The 20009-nt window shown below is 33.2% G+C and overlaps 2 protein-coding genes across 2 annotated transcripts; one reads left to right on the forward strand and one right to left on the reverse strand.

Moving 5' to 3' along the window:
* Positions 1-604: 604 nt before the first annotated feature.
* Positions 605-9138, reverse strand: LOC133688019 (isoamylase 1, chloroplastic-like). Its single transcript, XM_062107387.1, has 18 exons — positions 8491-9138; positions 7427-7609; positions 7225-7317; positions 6811-6963; positions 6418-6509; positions 5847-5988; positions 5653-5760; positions 5031-5116; positions 4197-4268; positions 3967-4093; positions 3778-3864; positions 3455-3547; positions 2731-2889; positions 2241-2324; positions 2073-2153; positions 1897-1979; positions 1683-1800; positions 605-1189 (listed from the first exon to the last, which is right to left on the reverse strand). The coding sequence occupies exons 1-18, from the start codon at positions 8983-8985 to the stop codon at positions 926-928; spliced, it is 2520 nt and encodes an 839-aa protein (XP_061963371.1). The 5' UTR covers positions 8986-9138; the 3' UTR covers positions 605-925.
* A 5469-nt stretch (positions 9139-14607) lies between these two features.
* LOC133688294 (uncharacterized) lies at positions 14608-19507 on the forward strand. Its single transcript, XM_062107728.1, has 4 exons — positions 14608-14871; positions 17756-17917; positions 18340-18404; positions 19172-19507. Exons 2-4 carry the CDS (start codon positions 17773-17775, stop codon positions 19238-19240), a joined length of 279 nt encoding a protein of 92 aa, XP_061963712.1. The 5' UTR covers positions 14608-14871; positions 17756-17772; the 3' UTR covers positions 19241-19507.
* Positions 19508-20009: the final 502 nt, after the last annotated feature.

The raw sequence follows: 20009 nt of genomic DNA on the forward strand, positions 1-20009 counted from the left end.
GTATAGTTTACTTGATGCATATAGAACAACACAAGCTCTACTCGCTCAGAGGGGAAGACACGTTCGTCAGTGTGGAGTAGATAATAGATGACAGGGGAAAATTACATCAGTATCCTATAATTTAGGATATTTTTCATTTACCCATTATAGTTCCAAAAATTACAATTTAGGTATAAACCCTCGTATGAATCCACCATTGAAACTTTAAGAATCCCACAACCCGATCTCGAGCTCTACTAATTGTACATGAGGTGTTGAAAATTTATCTTAATTAACATGACATGAATGATAAATTAATTTTAAATAATAATTAGCTTTTTATTAAAAAATATTCTTAGTTTTTTTAGATTTAATTTTTAATTTATATTTTCAGATTGTTTGTTTTGATTTGCTAATGATAAAAATATTATTTTAATACATATTCCATAAAGAAAAAAACCATTTTAAATCCCGACAGAAACCACATTTTTAAACACCCCACTCAGAAAACCCCCTGACCAGGGAGGATACATATACCCCCATAAATTATCAGGGGAGCCCCTCGAATTATGTTCATGGTCAAATAAGAATAGCAGCAACCATCAGCAATTTTAGAAGCAATATATAAATTCAAGCGCTAAACAAACTACTTCAAGCATAAATGATTAAACACATGCAGGTTGGTGGCAACCTCCAGAATGATTCTCGTCAACATGATCTGCTGTGAAGAAATCACATGCTTATTGCGATGAAAATTATACACAACTTTCATCCTCCCACTTCTAAACCATTTCTATACATTATGCTTCCAGCTTCTAGGGGAAACATTTATTGCCCCAACTATATCTGAAATCCTTGTAAACTTCTTTTCTTCAACTTCCAAGGGTTCTTTTCCCCCTTCCATACAATATGACTTGCACACATTGTTGGTTCCAGGTTTAGACAGTTAAGCATTGTCGTTGGGAGAGAGTACGAGGATGATGGAAGTATAACTAAGCATAGGGTATAGATTGGCCTCAAGGAAGTGAGAATACTGTTTAATTGCGAGGTCTCTTTCTGGGATGTCACTAGAAAGGAAATCAAACGGTGCAGGCTTGCCAGAGTCTACCAGGGGCTCCCATCTGTATCCTGGCCGTTCTGGCAGTGTAATGGTAACTGCCAAATGGCTAGCATTGAAGGCGATGTAGATCTCGCCCTTCACCGAGTCAATCTGGCTCAAAGCATATCAAGAAGTGATAAATCATATAAACCAAGGATGTCCTGAACTGACAATAAAATAAAATAAAAGGGAACCATTAATGCATAAATTAGTTTGAGGAAGCAAAGTGGCAAGAGGGTGTACGCAGAAGATTGAGATCAACGGCAGAAACAGTAATAAAAAAATCCACTCATTCTGGGATAGAACCAGCTATAATTAATATGGAAAACCTTGTGAGACTTGGAATTATTTCAGCAAGTTTTCCCTTATTTCATCTTCCTCCTGTGTCCTCAATACTGTTTGTTATGCATGAGTCCCATCTTTGGTCTCTAATAAGTTCAACTTAAAATCATAAAGCACATGTTTGTTGGTTATGCCCGCACTCAAAATGGTCACAAGTTTTGAATGCATAGCCACTCCTAATATTTCCTTTTTCTTGCTCAATCACATGCCCAGAAAGTATAACAACAAGAAGTGACATGCTAGTTGCAGTGAGAAAGCATACCAATGTAAAGGCCACAAAACGGCTTGTTTCTGACCAATCTGGTGTTCCAGGATCATGACCATGCCATTGCAGCCTCTCTGCTGTTGGGAAGTCATTCAAGCCAAGGGACTCACATTCACTGCAAGTTGACTACTCATAAGATGAATCTGGGGAGAGAAACGAGTGAAAAGAAAGGCAAATGCATAAGTAGAGTTCACGTCAAGGATATACTCACTGGCGGAACTTGGTCACGAGGCAGCAAAATCTAAAGAAGTCTGATGAGGATTCTTCCTTCTTATCCCAGCGGAAGTAGTTAATCTGCATGGTAGTGGACAAATAGTGAACATAATCAACAGTAAGCTTTGATTGAGGATATGAGCATCTGAGCAGTGGTTGGGTGTAGAAAGTTACATAGTTATCATGGCAATATGTATTGTTGTTTCCCCCTTTTGTGTGACCATATTCATCACCCATGTATATCATTGGAACACCCTGCTCAGATAAGAGAAATGTCAATTGTTAAACCATCAGGCTAAAAGATAAGTAAATGCAAGAACAAGAGTAGAATTTGAGCCTTACTTGTGAAACCATGAGACACAGGAAGAAATTTCTCATTTGTCGTTTTCGCAATTTCTTCACTGAAATGCTGGCAAATTCACCCTCCTATGTAATCATTTTGATGAAACAAAATGAATTGACATAAACCATGCGCTTTAATAGTCTAATGCAAGTACTAGGAAAAACAACAATTGCCATCGCAAAACCTGAGAAGGGGAGTATGAGTAGCAGAAAGAGTTCTTGCAATATTTAACCATTTTGTCATGTTGCTCACTTACTACAGCAAGAAATGAATGCTTAATTCAATGCAAATGAACAAGTGCACAAGTTAGATAAATTATAGTGGTCTCTATGTGCCCTAAACCTCATATACTTGTGCATTCCAGATAAATTGCATATGACATGGCCCAAACAAAACCCAAGTACAAGCATAGAGTACTTGGTTTTTTTATTTTTTATTTTTTATTTTTTCAAGATAAAAAGCATAGAGTTTTTTTGTTAAGGTTAATACCTGTCCACAATTCCAGCTATTGTTATGATTTTCTCCATCATTGTTGTCTTCGCCATTTGCCAAGTTATGCTTCTTGTTATATGTCACTAAATCAGCCAAAGTAAAACCATCATGTGCACATACAAAGTTGATGCTGTTCCATGGTTTCCTTCCTCCTTCCTGATCCATTGACTCATTTAGAAACCACAAATTACAATGTTGCGGAATAGAATTTCAAAATAACATGCTCAAATGGATCATAGAGCAGAATATGCTCCAGGAATTAGAATCTATCTTGTGTTACATCAAGTATCTATGTCATATATTTAGTAGATTTCCCTTTGGACAGTCCAGCAACTATATCATTATATATCAGTCAAGTACGGAGAGTGCATTAAATGGTCTGGTAACTAAACCAAGACTATATGAGTGCAGCTACACATTACGAAATTGGTTACACGAAGAGGACACTTGAAATGAAAGGTCAAGATGTGGTAGTAAATTACAGTTAAGTCATTCTCCTTTCATGTCATATAATAATATTCGCATACCCAATTTCATGATATAAATCATTTTCGAGACAATGAATAGTGCACTGCAAATTTGTCATTTAGAGAGTACAAAAGCAAAAAAGTAATTTCACAAATAAATAAAAGAAAAGGTTCATACCAGTAAACAAGATTAATGCTGTCCAATAAAAGGTTAACAGAGATGAGAACTGAACAAAGAGAGACTAAAGACACACCTGGTATAAATTCGGGCTCCCACAGAGGCATTCAGCAAAAGCCCCAGAAAAACCGTCTGTCCCCTTAATGAACTGCCGCACAATGTCTCGATACTAGAAAAGAAACAGATTGTAAATCAAAACAAGCAAAAACTTGATAGAGATAGAAATGAAAATGCTAAAGTTAAAGTTGCTAAACTTTTTTCCTCTTGATAACAAGGTGAAAGAAATGGAAGGGGTATAATAGACTGCCTATGTATTTTGGTTATCCATGCAGCATCGCGTTGAGAACCTTGAGTCGCCAATTGGAATGATAGAATTGACAATTTTAAATTCACACTTACCTTCCCATTCCATTCTGACCAAATACGCCAATGGGGAAACATCCCAACTTGATACAATCCTCCCGCATCCCATGCTTCAGCTATAAGCTATCCAAGACATTGTGAGAGGATTTAAATTGATGTTGTGAGCTTAACTGATCTGAGCACACTTCCTGGGGAGCATGGAGAAGGAAATAAAAAAACATGTACCTTAACATCACGGAGTATGGGATCATTACTCATCATGTCAATCAATGGAGGGCTGCTGAGAGGAGTGCCAGTTGTCAGCAAGTCACCTTCTATGGGACTCCCGAATACATTAACTGCATCCCAGAGACTGGTTAAGAGGAAAAAAAAACTCATCAACATAAAAATTGAAACGTCCAGTCTTCAACACAAGTGAACAAGAATAGGGTCTACAGTGAAAAAATAGGTACAACCTACTACTTCTAGTCATAATAGAAGCAAGGTCAAAGCGGAAGCCATCTACGTGCATCTCTGTCACCCAATATCTGCAAGACAAAAATGAAATAGTGAGACCTGCTCATATCACAGTAAAGAAGAAGAATTGCATTTAAAGAATAACAAACATGAGAGAAAAACCCATAGCGTAAGCAAAGCAACAATAAAAGGCAACCAATCAAGAATGACAAAAGGAATAACGATAAAGCATACACGTGTTTAACAACTGGCATACAATCCTTTCACCCATAGAAACAGGATGAGGGACGAAATAAAAAGGCCCTCAAGATATGCCATTTCATGAAGCATTGCCAGCATTTAAATGCATTAAATAACATCCACAGCATTATCAACTGAAATAAGTAAAAAAATAACTTTGGATTTTAGGAAATTCCTTTAATCTATGATCCGAGGCTATTTTAATGGCCTCATAGACCATCAGCCATCCGAATTTATTCAACAGCGAACCTCAATAAGAGAAGAGGGACAAAAAAACTCTTAAGAATGCCTCACCACAAAAACCTCATGTGAAATGAAAACCTTCCACTTACCTTTGTGATGGGTGTTTACAAAGCTGAAGGTGCACTTAAGCACAACATTTTCAAGTAGCCTAGACACAAAGCGCAATGAACAAGTAACATGTGATCAAAGTAACTCACAGTTTTAAACCATGACCTTTTCTTATGTCGAAACTAAATTCATAAGGTGCAATCAAGAAACATAACAAAGCCGATAAATATCTCTTTCTAGTTTGTCCATTTTGCTTTACAGATTAGCCAGAAATTCAGAATAGAAAGCTCATGTGCTTCTACCTTAAGCAGTCCAATATAAATTGACGCACGATAGGATGGTTGCAATTGAATGTGTTGCCACAACCTGAATAATTATAGAACTCTCCCTGAAATACCATAAAGTAAAACTTAGCTCATGATAAATCACAATAATAATGTGTTCAGATAAAAGATATCACAAATTCTGTCTTTTGAAAAGCATCCAAATTCTTATATTCTTTTTCCTCATTGGATTTCTTCAAACTATCGAGTTTTGCCATGTTGTGACAGAGACAGCATAAAAACTCAAAAGTGGGACATGGAGACAGAACGGGTATCCATAAAGCCAATACAGTATAATAAATTCACAAAACAAATATGGGCCACAAAGCAATGTTGTGATACCATTTCAGCATATTTTCAATTTATTGTTAGATATTTTAAAAAAAAAGAATAAAAAGTAATGGCTTCTTATTTAAGGGATGAACTGAAGAAGTATTGATTGCACCATAAATCTTAACAAATATGAATACAGACAAACTTGGGATATTAGAAGCATGTTTTTCTCCCACAAGAGGAAATTAAAATATAGCAGCAATATGTTGGTATGTTTTGTAAAATGTTTTGGACCAGAATGGAATTGCTACAATATCAAGAACTATACCTTAGGAGCAAGCATGTAATAGATACTGTTATCAACTCCTCTGAAAGACAGAATGGGACCTTTCTCATTTCCTTCCGCTGTGTGATTGAAAACAACGTCCATGAACACCTGCTCGAGTAAAATTAGAAACTAATATTTGATAAACTCACCAAAAGACATGCTTTATCATATATCATAATGCAGCAAGTTGTCACCTCAATTCCTCGTTTATGTGCTTCTCTAACAAGAAGCTTGAATTCATTAATTGCATCTCGGCCACAGTTCCTTGTGCCAGCAGATGAGTATCTTGTCATAGGCGAAAAGTAATTGACGGTAGAATATCCCCAAAAATTAACCCTGTAGAAGAAACTGTTGGTAAGCATCATATGAAATGTAACGCATCATTATGCTGTTCCTCAAACGTCATCAATCATCAATACTGTCATTTTATTTTCCAATAGGTGAAAGAAAAGGAAAGAGAGAAAGATAGGAAAAAAATTACAAACAGGAGAATAAGGTGGACATCTCTAGGGTCGCAATAATTTATCATTTTTAATAAACTAAAAAATCTTTGACCAATAAGCATTCAGAGGCTACAGGCAATCAAAGAAGCAAACTGTCAAAGATCTTGATGAACTCCAAATATGAAATTTGCCATACAAGGACTCACTTAGGAGCTGTTTAGTTATATAAAATGTAACATAGATTCTCTAGGAAACATTCATGAGCTAATAATCTTCAATAGTATCCCAAAGAAAGTCACTGACAAGAAGGAAATTATCATACTTGTAGTCACCCAAGACAGAATTGTAACTGTAGTACTCAAGCTCATTGAATTCATGGCATGGCATTAACTCTATGCAGTTGACACCAAGTTCCTGAAAAAACAGTAAATGGTTAATAAAAACATGCAGCTATAGATTACTCATAATTGCACAATCTCCAGTGGTGCAAGTAAAACAAACGCAGCTTCAGCAAGACATTACACAGTTAAACATATCTGAAGGATCATACACAAGGTAAAATTCAAAATGCACTAAAAGAAGAATTTTGGAATCCATTAATTGTAATCACAAAAACAACAAAAATGAGGATTTTGTGCAATTATGAACAGCATTTTTTCTTAAAACAAATGTGGAGAACTGCTCATGAGATCAAATATACGTCTTTGAAACATACCTTCAAATGATCAAGCTTCTCCACTACACCAAGGTATGTACCAGGGAATTCGGTCCTGCTTGATTCATGCTGTGTAAACCCTCGAACATGCATTTCATATATTATTAGATCTCTTTGTGGATGCTTTAATGGTGAATCTCCCTCCCAATCAAACTGAAATCAATGGCCAAATGCTTTAACTAAAGTTAGGGCAATAGTAGATTAAACAAGTATGGAACAGGTATCAAAATACAATTGGAAGCCATTTTCAAATTTAGCAGATTCCCTGCCTGCGAGTGTATAATAATACAATTCCTTGCTAATTTCTTTGTAAACTGCCTAGTAATTTAAAGGATACAGCTTGGTAGTCCCTTTTGAGTAAATAAGGCATCAAATTTACGCACACATTAAGTAAGAGAATTATGCCTCAAGTACCTTGTTTTCTGCAGTGGGTATCATGCAGGCCATTTGAGGCCATCGATTATCATCATGCCCCAAAACACCAAACTCCCCTCTGCTAATAACTGACTAGACAAATGAATAGAATATCAGAGCTCATAGCATTTGCTTATAACTACACAAAGCAAAACTTTATGAACAACACCAGATGATGAAAAAGGTAACGGAAGAAACTAACTTTTGCATAAGGGTCCAATACGATCTTAGAAGGATCATAGTAAAGTCCTACTTCAGGAGAAAAGTTCCCATCAAACTTGTACCCATATAGCATATCTTTAAAATCTCCTTTCAAAAGCACATGCCAAACATCTCCAGTCTTGTTGGTCAAAGGATCAAGAAAAATCTGCTCAGTCACTCTATTCTGCATCAGCAAATGGCCATAAAAATAATCATTCGAGGTACCCTCAAATGAGAAACTTATTAAGCATGAAACTACCAGACAAAACAACTAAAAGAAAAATGACAACCACAATCATTCTTCACCATTATAATATACCCTCCACTATTTATTCACAGCAAAAACTCTTAAAAACGTTAACCTTGAACCAAGAAAGCAATCGACGATCAAATGAGCGTCTCCTATTCCATAAAAATGTGAACTTCAAAGTAAACAATAAACCTATAATCAAGAATCGAAATGGGTCTTCAACTCCATCAAAAAGTACGAACTTAAACAAACAACAAAACTACTACTACAATCATTCTTCACCATTATAATATAGCCTCTACTATTCATTTACAGCAAAAACTCATTAAAAACGTGAACTTAAAACCAAGAAAGCAATCGAGGATTAAAAGGGCGTTTCCTATTCCATAAAAATGTGAACTTCAAAGTAAACGATAAACCTATAATCAAGAATCGAAATGGGTTTCAACTCCAACAAAAAGTATGAACTTTAAACAAACAACAAAACTCTACTACAATCATTCTTCACTGTTATAAAATAGCCTCTACTATTCATTCACAGAAAAAACTCATTAAAAATCGTGAACTTCAAAACAAAAAAGCAATCAAGGATCAAATGGGTGGTTTCCAACTCCATAAAAATGGAAACTATAAAGCATATGATAGAGCTACAATCAAGAATCAATTCAACTTCATAAAAACGTGAACTTTAAACCATATGAGAAAGCTACAATCAAAAACTAAAATGGATCTTCAACTCTGCTAAAAATATGAACTTTAGACAAACAACAAAGCTACTACCGAAAACCAAAAAAGGGTTTTGAATATCAATCAACCTCAGGCAAATCAGAGAGTGAAATCAAGCAAAGAGTAGCAGAAACTGCGTCGGCAGAAAATATAGCAAAATTGACACCACCATCACGAACTGTTGCACCAAATGGTGCAGGATGGCCTTCAAACACCTGAATTTTTTTCAATTTAGGCTCCTCCTCCTCCACCACTACTACAGCTGTATCCACTCCTTCACTTGCTGCTTTAATGGGAATCAATGCTGTTGAATTGCTAAAAATGTTACTGCCAATTGTTTCTAAATTGGAAGTGGTAACTCTTTTTGGAGGATAGAATTTTGGGGTATTTTGGAAATGGGAAATGAATTTGGGGAGTTGTAGTGAGTGTGAAGGAGAGTGAACTAAGTTCATGTTTTGTAGTTTGAGGGGGGATAGAGAGCTGTTGCTGCTAATTACTGGTACATGATCATGAGTGGCAAGCAGTGGTACATTTTGGTGATGGTAAGCGGTGTGTGTTTGTTTGATGGGGACACAGAATATCATATGTATCTGATCTCAAACATGTGGGGTTCCTACTGTTTATGGCATTTTCAGTTAACTTCGGAAAACTGAATCACATGATTTGGTAAACTATCTTTTGTGTCAGCGCTTCGCGGCGAAGCTGGAATAATTTTTCGCGCAGGAAATAATGTTCGTGAATCAAAAGCATGATTTGTTTATAAAAAAAATCGACATCTCGGGTCATAGATGCTGCCGGATCAAATAAAGTAGTTTTATTTCAATAAGGTAAAAATAATAATAATTAGATCACATTTATATAAAAAAAAATGATTAGAAAAACTTAAAGGAAAAATATTTTTAAAAAAGATGATAAACAATATATCTTAATTTACAAATTTTTAAATATGAAAAAACAAAATGCAGTAAAAATAACAAAAAAATTGATTCTGGTCAACCCGAGTTAGCATGATAAATATGTAACCTCGATAATCAAGACCGAGTCAACTCGGGATATCTCACCAAACCCGTAGCCCAAATCATGAGATTGGAAAAAACTCGGTAAAAAAATAAAGTCATTTTTATTATAAAAAAAACTTGTGTTAACTTTTCAAATTCGTTACCCGAATTATTAGACTTGAAGCGCCCTATATGAAAAAAAAAACATGAAGTTTAATTTCTCAATCAATTAAATATTGAAAAATAATATTAAAGAAAGAATTTCAATTATACAAAAGGATTCAAAAAAATAAGAATCTAAATAAATTTTATGTTTGGTTAATAGATGAAATTAAAAGGAAAAACCAATTTAGCAAAAGGATCTAAAAATTAAAAGAATGGAAATCAAAATTGACATAAAAAATAAAAAATAAATTTTTGATTGGAGGGTAAAATTGAAAATAATAATAACTTTTACAAAAGGGCTAAAAAAACTAGAAATCAAAAAAATAAGAATCAAAATGGAAACATAATACCATCAATTTGAATTGAATGATGAAATTAAAAACCCATAAAAATTTTACAAAAAGACCAAGAAAAAAAAATTAGAAATCAAAAGAATAAAGACTAAATTGAAAAACAAATCATATATAGCAAATTAGGATGAAATGATGAAATTGAAAACAAATAAAACTTTTATAAAAAAGCTAAGAAAAAAAATCAAAATCAAAACAATAAAGACTAAAGTTAAAATGTCAATAACCAAGAGAGTCAATCACTAGTAATAAACCAAATCATCAACACCGACATGCGCATCTCCACAAGCAAAAGGACATGGAAGCACTTCTAATGACATGGTGGAATCACAATTTTAGATGTCAGGAGGCTTCATGCACAACACCTAAAGGGTGCAGGCACCTTTCATGCATTAGTGAGTGTGCTACATGCACTTGTCTTTTTTTTTATTAAGTCAAATATCAAATTACCCCTAAACTGATTTAATAATTACACAAAAGTCATTGCAAAAATATTAAAAAGTCCTTTGACACTATATTTAAATATTTTTCTTTTAAGGGTATTTTTGTAGTTCCACTATACATTTTAATTGTTTATAATTTTTTATATTTGGTCATATGTCAAATTGCTCCTTAGCTCAAATTATAACAACAAAAAAAGCCTTTGTAAAAATACAAAAATACCTTGACATCAAATTTAAATTTCTTGCTTCAAATGGTCTTTTATGCCCAATTTCATAATTAATTTATCAACAAAAATTAAATAAATAAAGCAATCAACAATAGAGGACCAAAGTGTAAAATAAAAAAAAACCTCATAGCCAATCTCAAATTTAGTAGAAAAAGTCATTTTTAGTCAACTAATTTTTCTTACTCTTACTTTGCAATCCCTTTAGTTTTTGCAATTTTAATTTTAATCTAAACTTTTATTTTCTTAACATTTCACATTTGAAGTTTGAAAAGGGAGAGAGAAAGGTGCATGAAAATAATGAACAAGAGAGAAAGTTGGTGAATAACCACTTTTCAACAATAAAACCCATTGTTTTTTATATTAAAGGATTTCATTCGACAATGAAAATTCGATGGTAGTGGTTTATTCTTTAGACATGTTGAAAAGGTAAATCGGGCTTAGTTTATAATTCTTTGATTCAATTGTTTTTTGAGTGATTTTAGGGTGTTTTAACGTTGGTTGATGGTTTATTGAGATTTTTATGGTGTTTTCAGGTAAAAATAGCCGAAAAATAAATTTTTAGGCCAAAACACATTCCTTCATTCCCTTCAACCATCACAATAGTGGTCGAGTTCTAGAGTGTGAGGTAGGCAATTGGTTGCCTGCTGCTACAACATGTGTTATATATTAAAAAAAAAACTTGAAGCAGACGATGCAAAAATAAAACCCATTAATGAATGATACGATATCCGCTCCTGATAAAAAAAAAATCAAGCATAACTCTAGGCTTCCAAATCCAAAGACATCTGGGCTTTTTCGGTTAAGGCTAAACACATGGGCCTGGCCCATCAACACCTAGCTTTTTTTCATTGATTTTATCTTAATTTTATTATTTAACATTGAGTTTTCATTGATTTTTTTTCTATTTCATTCTTCAATTTTGGTTTGATTCGTCGTTTGCTCTTGATGCAAAAATAAAAAATAGACATGAGCTTGGATTTTTTTGTTAGGGCTAGGCACGTTGGCTTGGCCCATCACTGCCTGCCTTGTTTTTTTTTGGATTTTTTCTTCAATTTCATCATTCAATATTGAATTTTTATTAATTTTCTTATAGACTTTTTCTAATTTCATCGATTTAGGCTTTATAATTTGTTTTTTATAGTTTGCAACGGTCTCAAACAAACATCTTAGAATTTGATAGATGCTCAATTTTACGAGCTTATAATTTTTTTATTACATAATTAAGTAAAAAATAGTTAACAATTTCTTTTTTATTAAACCTAGTAAAGTTCACGACCCGAATAACAAGTTTGATGGGTTAAGCTGTGAAACTTGGACGGATTTAGAATATGTTTGGGAACGCGGTGCAAACCGCATTCCCAAAAAAATTAATTTTTTTTTGCTAAAATTTAATATGGTTTGTACGTTTTGGATCGTTTTGATGTGCTGATGTCAAAAATAATTTGTAAAAATAAAAAAAATCAATGGAATGCATTTCGGCACAGAAAGTTATTTGAAAAGCAACCGCTACTATACTATCAAGCACCCTCTTAATATGTTATCATCTCAATATTTTTTTAATAAAAAATTGTCATATTGGAATTTTTTGTGAAGTTAAACCATATTTTTATTATTATTCAAGTTATTTTTTGACCCGTCAAATCAATTAAGTCACGTGAGGATATTTACTAGATGGATTGATTGTGTTCATACATTTCAAAGACCGATTTTTTTTTTCTCTTCGCTAATAAACAGATATAAAACTTGGTTCTACTTGATAAATCAATTTGGTAATTCATCAATCCAGGACTTGGTGAGGTTGAGTTTTCTTTTAAATCTTCTATGAAGTTTTCCAATTTGACGTGGTAGTTCAACATGGTAATCCATCAACTTAAAACGTGGACGTGCCAAATTTTATTTTGAATCATCAATAAAACTTAGTTAATCAAATTCAAGTAATTCAATGAGTCAATTGTATATTTAAGTGACCATACTAAACTGGAGTGAGACATAACCAAGATATTAAGCGTGAAGCTAAAACATGTAGGGTTTTTATTATAGTTATTTTCATTGTGCACTCTTTCACAAATCATTATGAATTGAAATGGTCAATTTTTTTAAAAAAAATTATTTTGATACTAAATTTTTTTTTACACAATTGAGCTCTTTTAAGCCAAAATTTGCATTTAATTATATTTTTTTGAAAGGTTGGATTGAAAGTGAGAAAACCAAAATGAATATGGTGAGTGATATAAGTGGTGGCTTTGAATTTCATACAAAAAATTTATTTTAGTCTCCCATGTTTTTCGTTTTTTTTTAAATAAATGAACTTTTAGTATCTTAGTTTTTTAAAAAATAAATGCAATTTCACCCTTTATTATCGATGAATTTTTTTTTAATTAACTTAAAATTAAAAAAATTGGTGTTTCACCCTTTGTTATCAACAATTTACTTTTACCATCTCAATCTTCATGTCTATCATGTTTTTTTTTCTTTTTAGAAAATACTTCATTAGAAAATATTACATTTGCTTTATTTTGATGTAAATCTATTAAATAAAAAATAATTTATAAAATAAAAAAATTATGGAATCTAATGGCATACATGACTTGCATCGAGAGTTTGGTTGGTTGACTTAAGTTCACTTCTTTTTTTGTCAATTTTATCCTTCAACATTAAATTAATTTGAGATTTGGGTTCTTAATTTTTTTTCAAGATTATACCCGCAACTTTCGCATGTTAACCCGGAATGACCTAGATTAATCCCATGTGTTATCTTCTCAATGATAGATAAAAATATCGTCTAATATGCAGCAGATTTTAAATTTATGGATAAAATATTTTCATTTCTTTAAAAAACACGTTACCAATACCATTTTTTTTTGTTTGGTCATTTTTCTTGCTTAGTATAGGCCAATGGGCTATCCTAGGTGTCATTTTGGTGACAATGAGTTTTATTTTATAAAGGTAGTTTGACCTGTGTTTTTTTTTCTTTTCCTTGCCCGAGAAAGTAGATCCAACCAGGAGAATTATTTTAGTTTCAAATTGATTTTGGTTTTTTGAGATGTTTTTTGGTGGCCATAGATAGGTTTATCTAGGTGTTTATGGTGTTTTCTAGATGTTTTTAACTAAAACTGAGTTTTAAATTGAAAAAAATTCAAACCCCTAATTTTCCAACAATAATAGAAAGCAAACAACAAATTGTTTATTTTCTTTTTCTATATAAAAAATGATCCTCTCCTTTAAGAAATTATTAAAAAAATAAGATATGCTCATTGTGTTGGCTGGGTTAAAAGGCCCACACACATGGGTTGTTTTTTTACTGTCTAGGCCCACACGACTATGCATTTTTTTTTTCACAACTTCATATATGGTTTAAAAAGATGATAAAACAAATCACTGAACCCAATTGAGTCCATTATTTACATAGTAGTTTGACAAGTTGATTTGTGGCATTGATTTATTGTTTGTTTTTATTTAATGCTTTTTATGTCCCTTAATTTTTTTTAAAAAATAAATATAATATCACCTTGATGATCTAGTTTTTTTTATTTAACTCGAACTTAAAAGAATGCAATTTCATATTTGTTGTCAATGATCTATTTTCGCTATCTTGACTCCACGTGTTTATCATGATTTTTTACTTTTAAAAAATATATTGTTTCACAAAAAAAATATTTTGCACTATATTATTGTGTAATTATATGAAAGATAATCCATAAGATAATGTATATAATTTTCTTTGCGAATTTGCTTGATTGACTTGAATTCACTTTCTTTTTTTAATCAAATGTTTTTTTTTATTGATTTTATCTTTTAATATTGAGTTAAATTGAAAGCTTTTTTTAAAAAAATCAAAAATATCCTCATAAATTTTCAGATCAACCCAAAGTTACTAAGATGAATTAAATATTTTTATATTTAATAAAAATATTATTCATTTCATATTTAAATTTGTTTTTTAGAGTACACTTTAAACTTTTTTTTATCGTGTTACAAGGGGCTATTTATTTTCAAATGTTGTTAAACTCGTTTCGTGTTTGAATTAAAACTTCTAACTTTTAAAACGACGCCCTTTTAAATGAAAAATATGAATCCCTAGCTTCCCTCACTAGCAGCCACCACGCACAATGAGATGAATCCCTAGTTCCCTTCAGTTCTTCACTGGCCTAAAACACTTTGCCAATCTGCTTCCATCTGCTACTATCGAGTACTGACCTTCAATCTTCGACATTTTAACCACGGCCACCACTGTAGGCAACAACTGATCTAACCACCATTGTTGACTGGAACGCACTCTCTTTCCAGGTAATTCATCTTCTTCTTCTCTTTTTATATAATAGTTATATAATCATACTAAGATTTGGTTAGGGGGTTTAATGTTATTCGGCTTTGTTTAATTTAAACCCCCCCCCTATATATATAATGGAAAGACAAGTAATTGAAAAGCTAGGAGAGAAAACTAGTAAGACTGTGCGGTGGCCTTGTGTCCCTCTCTGTTCAATGTGCTTAATTCTGGTGTTGAAAGGAAAACTAGTTTGAGTATAGCACTACTCATAACTTAGTGAGCAGTATAGATTTTTCTGACGATAAATTATTAGGAGAGATTCCTAAGGAAATACCAAGCCTTGGATGATTGCAATTTCTAAATCTGTCAAAAAATCTTTTGATTGGAAGAATTCCTCAACATGTAGGTGCGATGCAGTCATTGCAATCTCCACAGTATGTACAAAATAACAACTGGAACCTAAAAATAAACTAATAATTGAAATTTGACTATGTCATAGAAAGATTTTACTACATTGATAGATTAACACATAAATGACTTATAATTCACTGGAAAAGAAAAATTCCATGATACTCACACACACACACCTGGTATGCAATTTTATATCACCAATTCCAAAGATACATTTGTATTTTGAAACATATGATATACCCTTTTTAGTCTTTGCAATAGCATAATAGGAGTAATAAAAAAATACCAAAACTTTTAGCAGTATAGTCAGTATCTGAAGTTTTGTACTCCACATAAGTTACCAAATTAAGTATTGTTTCCTTTCTGTTTGTTAATCTTTCTGAAGAAATGTGCCGCATTGCATATAACAAGGAAAAAGGGGGAGGGGGGCCTTTTTTTATTCAGTTGTTCGTAGTTAATGGTCCTTGCTATGTTTCAGACAATTAGTTGCAGCCAATCAATTACCCTATAGCTATGTTCATGGTAATCGGATCTTAATTTTTGAGTTTTTTTTTCCTTTCAAATTAGCATAGTCAACAAACTTATTTGGTTAAATAGCACAAAAGGAGAAAAATTGGGCAAATAGCACATCTCTTTTGTTGCCCTAGTCTCACCGGTGCAACAAAAAATAAAAATTTCCCTAACTGTGCCAGTACAACTGCTGCAATAAATATTTTGTTACGGCAGTCCTACTAGCGCAACAAATATTTTTTATTTGTTGTGTTAGTGGAACTCTCACAACAAAATATTTTTATTAGTTGCGGTGGTAGGACTGGCACAACCTTTGAAACCGATCTATTTTTGACAGATTGGTCTATTCCCCTCATCTCTCTCCTCCACCTCCTTCCTCACCTAAACAACCCCTTCTCCTCTCTCACCACCTTGAGCTTCCTTCACCCCGTTGCCTCCTTCCACCAAAACATGTGCCCTTGTATCATAAGTGGGGAAAACAAAATGGTTAAAACAAGAATTTGTGTATTGAGCAGATGCTATAGATCAAAGATTGACATGAGGTTGAAGATGCAACTGTCATGCAAGGCTGGACTAAAGCCTATCTCTAACAATTAAGGCACAATTTTCCAGCATAAATAGTTTTCATTCAAAAAATACAATTACATTATTGGTTTTGTTTGTCCCCACTACGAATTAGTAATCATTAAAAATGTTAAAAGGACATTGTATTTTATCCTCTCTTTTTTTTTTCAACTTGTTCTTTGGGGCATAGAATTCATAGAGGGATAATATTCCTGTCAAAATTGTTGCTCTGATTTGGAAATGCTAAAAGAAGGAAAGGTGAAATTTTGTGCGATGGTTGATGCTGACCCCAGAGATGCTGACATTTAGCAAACTTCTTTATCTAAGACGTTGTTTGGGTGTGGCATTTTCTAATCACAATTTCATGAATACATCTCTACTCACAATTTTGTGAACATGCTATCGTGCCTAAGCCCTAAGGTGAGAAATCTACCATTATGCTAATGAGTCATGATACAGTTGATTAAGTACCTATAGACCAAGTTTATCTTTATAATTTTTTGATGCAAAAGCTTGTTGTTGTTAATCATCATCAATTAATTTAGCTACTTGGTCCTGTGAGGTTCATTTGTGTTGTTTTTGCTCTCTAATTGGTGTACTTTAACAATTATTTGGGTAACTCCATGCTAACTAAGATTTACAATCAAGATTTCAAGAGACAACTTTTGTATGGAAAATTTTGCATTTTTATGTTTTTTAAGCCAAAATCAAACAAAAACCTCAGATGTTTTTCACTATCTATGTATTTATTTATTTTGATGGGATCCACTATTGATTTATAAAATGACAGTACTATTAGTTTGTAAGTTCTAGACTGCATTTCAATTGATTTGATTAGTTTGATCCTTTTAAAAGTAATGGATAATTGCCAAATTATAGCAAATACATGTCCCATCCATCAATTAGGATTTGTAAATGTAATGAAATATCAAAGAAGGAACAAGTTCCTAATTAAATTATAAAATACTTTATAATTTATGTCTTTAATTTTGTTCTGATAAAGGGACACTTCAACGATTAAAATTTGAGGGTTTACTTATAAGTTCTTGTTCAAATTCTAAAGAAGCTAAAGAAGGGTTGTTCCAAATTTTCAATCCAGACCAGACCATGTGGATGCCTTGACTTTAGCAAGGGAAACTCAAAGACAAAAATATCACTGCCCGTTTCTGATAGTCATAGCTCCTTAGCCCATTCTGCTTGCTTGGGTGGAAGTCCAGTCCCTCTCAAGCATTTTGTAACAAAAAGCTGCAAAGAAAGGAACCCCTAAACTAAACCCTCTGGGAATTGATTTCACTTATCTACCAGAACTATACCTCTCTACAACCCAATAAGTCACCCACTCTCTTTATAATTCGATCGCAGCTTTTCATTTTCTTTGAAATTTATTTGTTCTGTGCTCTTTCTGTGCTTGATTGACAGTTTGTTTGTTGGAAAAAATGCCGTTGGGATTGATAACCGGGATAGGGAGGGCAATGAGGAGGAAGCGAACGTCGTCATTGGACATTCTCTCGTCAAAACGTGCTCCCCGGACTTACTACAAGGGAAAGAATTGCAAGCCCACTGGTTTTCACACTCGTAAAGGTCCTATTTCACTTTGTACTTTAATTACGAGTTTTTAGTGAACTCACCAAGTATTTGATAAATGCTTCTGTGTATTTGGAAACTATAATCCCAATTCTGTAGTTTTTTTTTTATTATTATTATTATGCTGAATCAGAGGCTTTAAGTGGTAATGTGTGAGTTAAAATGCTCCAACCTTGCTGCTCGCATCTCAACTTTGTTTTGTATAAGGAATTGTATATCATTCAGATTGTTATTTCTGTTATTTGAGTTATTGATCAATGATGCTTAACACATTCAAAATGATTAAATGAGAATATTAGATATGTATACTTAGCTATATGATTTGACTGTTTTATTTGAACTGCCTTGATTTTTTAAAATATTGTTGATGTATGAATTATGAATCTATGATTTATTGTTTCCTAAATAACTTGTTGCAGGTGGGTATGTTGTTGTACCGGAAAAACTGCCCAACTATGTAGTCCCTGATTTGACTGACTTCAAGGTAATCTTATTTCACCATTGTCATTTGTCTGAAGTTGCATTTTTTTTTGGGATGATGCACTTGCATCAAGTATCAAAATAGCATTGCTAATAAGGTGGCAATATCTGGTGTTCTGAGAGTACGGTACTCTCTTTAAATTTCTCACGTCATAATTTGGTTAGGATGTAAGTTTTGCAAATACTTGCCTGGAAGTATAAGATGGTAATCCTTTACTACCATATGAAGTTAAAACTGTAGGTTTCCTACTAATCCCTTATGTTTGTTCGAATAGTCGTTGTCATGTCAATTCTTATTGTTGGTTTCGATATGAAATGTCACGTTTTTCCATGATATCTTAGTAGGTATTGGTGTGCTTTTGAATTCTCTAGGATGTATTCTTGTGACCATGGTTCTCGATTGGGGAAGTTGTTTCATAACAATCAAAAAATGGAAAGTGGAAACTTTGATGATCAACTTTGTATGTGACAGTCAAATTACAATTCCATCATTTGTATGATATCTTGGTAGTTTCAAGGTCCTGCTCTCCATAGGAAACGAAAGATGAGAGACACAGCATTGTATGATATGTTGCCTTTGTAAGCAGAAGGGTCTGTATTCATTCTGCTAGTTCTGTGGTCAGCATTTATAGTAGGAAAAATAGGGCCATATTTCACATATAATGCATAACATCCACACCTAAAAAATGCATATATTCCCCTTGATAAGATTGTTTTTGGAGATAAGTTCTGCATATATCACTGACTGGGATTTGTCTTTTTTATTTTCAGCTCAAACCATACGTGTCTCAATGTCCAACGGAGGTTAAGACAGCTGAAGCATCTGAACTTGCCAAGTAGAGCTAGAGTGAATATTTGATCTTTTACAATGTTGTCTAGCTGCCCATTTGCTGTTCTCAACTCAAACTGGAAGTAATGTTGTGGCGGCATTGTGAAGAGTACTTGAAAATGGTTTTTCTCATTCCTGTTGAACTAATGAGAGTTCTTAGTTGCTTATTCAAGTCTATTGCTGGAAAATCTTTGACGGTACAAGTAATGTCCATTGTTTGAACCTGTAAAGATCCAGTGTCGTGATTTTGATATTATAATGAGCAGGCAATTATGAAACGTCTAGCCCTTCAGCAAGACAAAAACAGTATTCAAAAGTGTGGAAAGTAATTTCTTGCATACCAAAAACCAAATTCATTTCCTTCCAAGTCGTTTCAAGTTATGTGCTTGACAGTGATAATTTGAAAAAAAAAACAGAACTCTAGTACAGTAAGTATTTAAAATGTTGTACTCCACAAAAGTCACCAAATTAAGTATTGTTGCCTTTCTGTTTAATCTTTCTCAGTAAATGGGTTGCATTGCATATAACAAGGAAAGAAGGAGAGGGGGAGCCATGTTTTTTATTTTTGGTCAGTCCTAGCTTAGGTAATGCTCCTTCCTATGTTTCACACAATTAGTTGCAACAAATCAACCCACCCTTGAGCTATATTTATGGCGATAGGATCTTAATTTCTTCTCGTGGTGGGAGTACTCCACACAATACTCCTTCAATGGCTCAGACCTCCCAGGCTTCAATTCACATGTCAAGTGGTGAAGAGTAAAATCATATTTGGGATGGGAT

The sequence above is a fragment of the Populus nigra genome, chromosome 3 (genome assembly GCF_951802175.1).
Source record: "Populus nigra chromosome 3, ddPopNigr1.1, whole genome shotgun sequence".
NCBI lineage: Eukaryota > Viridiplantae > Streptophyta > Magnoliopsida > Malpighiales > Salicaceae > Populus > Populus nigra.

Excerpts from the sequence above, each read along its gene's own strand:
- LOC133688019 (XM_062107387.1), bottom strand. The coding sequence starts at position 8,985 with ATGATATTCTGTGTCCCCATCAAACAAACACACACCGCTTACCATCAC. Across the intron at positions 4,269-5,030 it reads TTTATATTGGACTGCTTAAG|ATATTGGGTGACAGAGATGC; the intron begins GTAGAAGCACAT and ends TTTGTCTTGCAG. Across the intron at positions 1,980-2,072 it reads CATATTGCCATGATAACTAT|ATTAACTACTTCCGCTGGGA; the intron begins GTAACTTTCTAC and ends ACTACCATGCAG.
- LOC133688294 (XM_062107728.1), top strand. The coding sequence starts at position 17,773 with ATGCCGTTGGGATTGATAACCGGGATAGGGAGGGCAATGAGGAGGAAG. Across the intron at positions 17,918-18,339 it reads TGGTTTTCACACTCGTAAAG|GTGGGTATGTTGTTGTACCG; the intron begins GTCCTATTTCAC and ends AACTTGTTGCAG. Across the intron at positions 18,405-19,171 it reads CTGATTTGACTGACTTCAAG|CTCAAACCATACGTGTCTCA; the intron begins GTAATCTTATTT and ends TTTTATTTTCAG.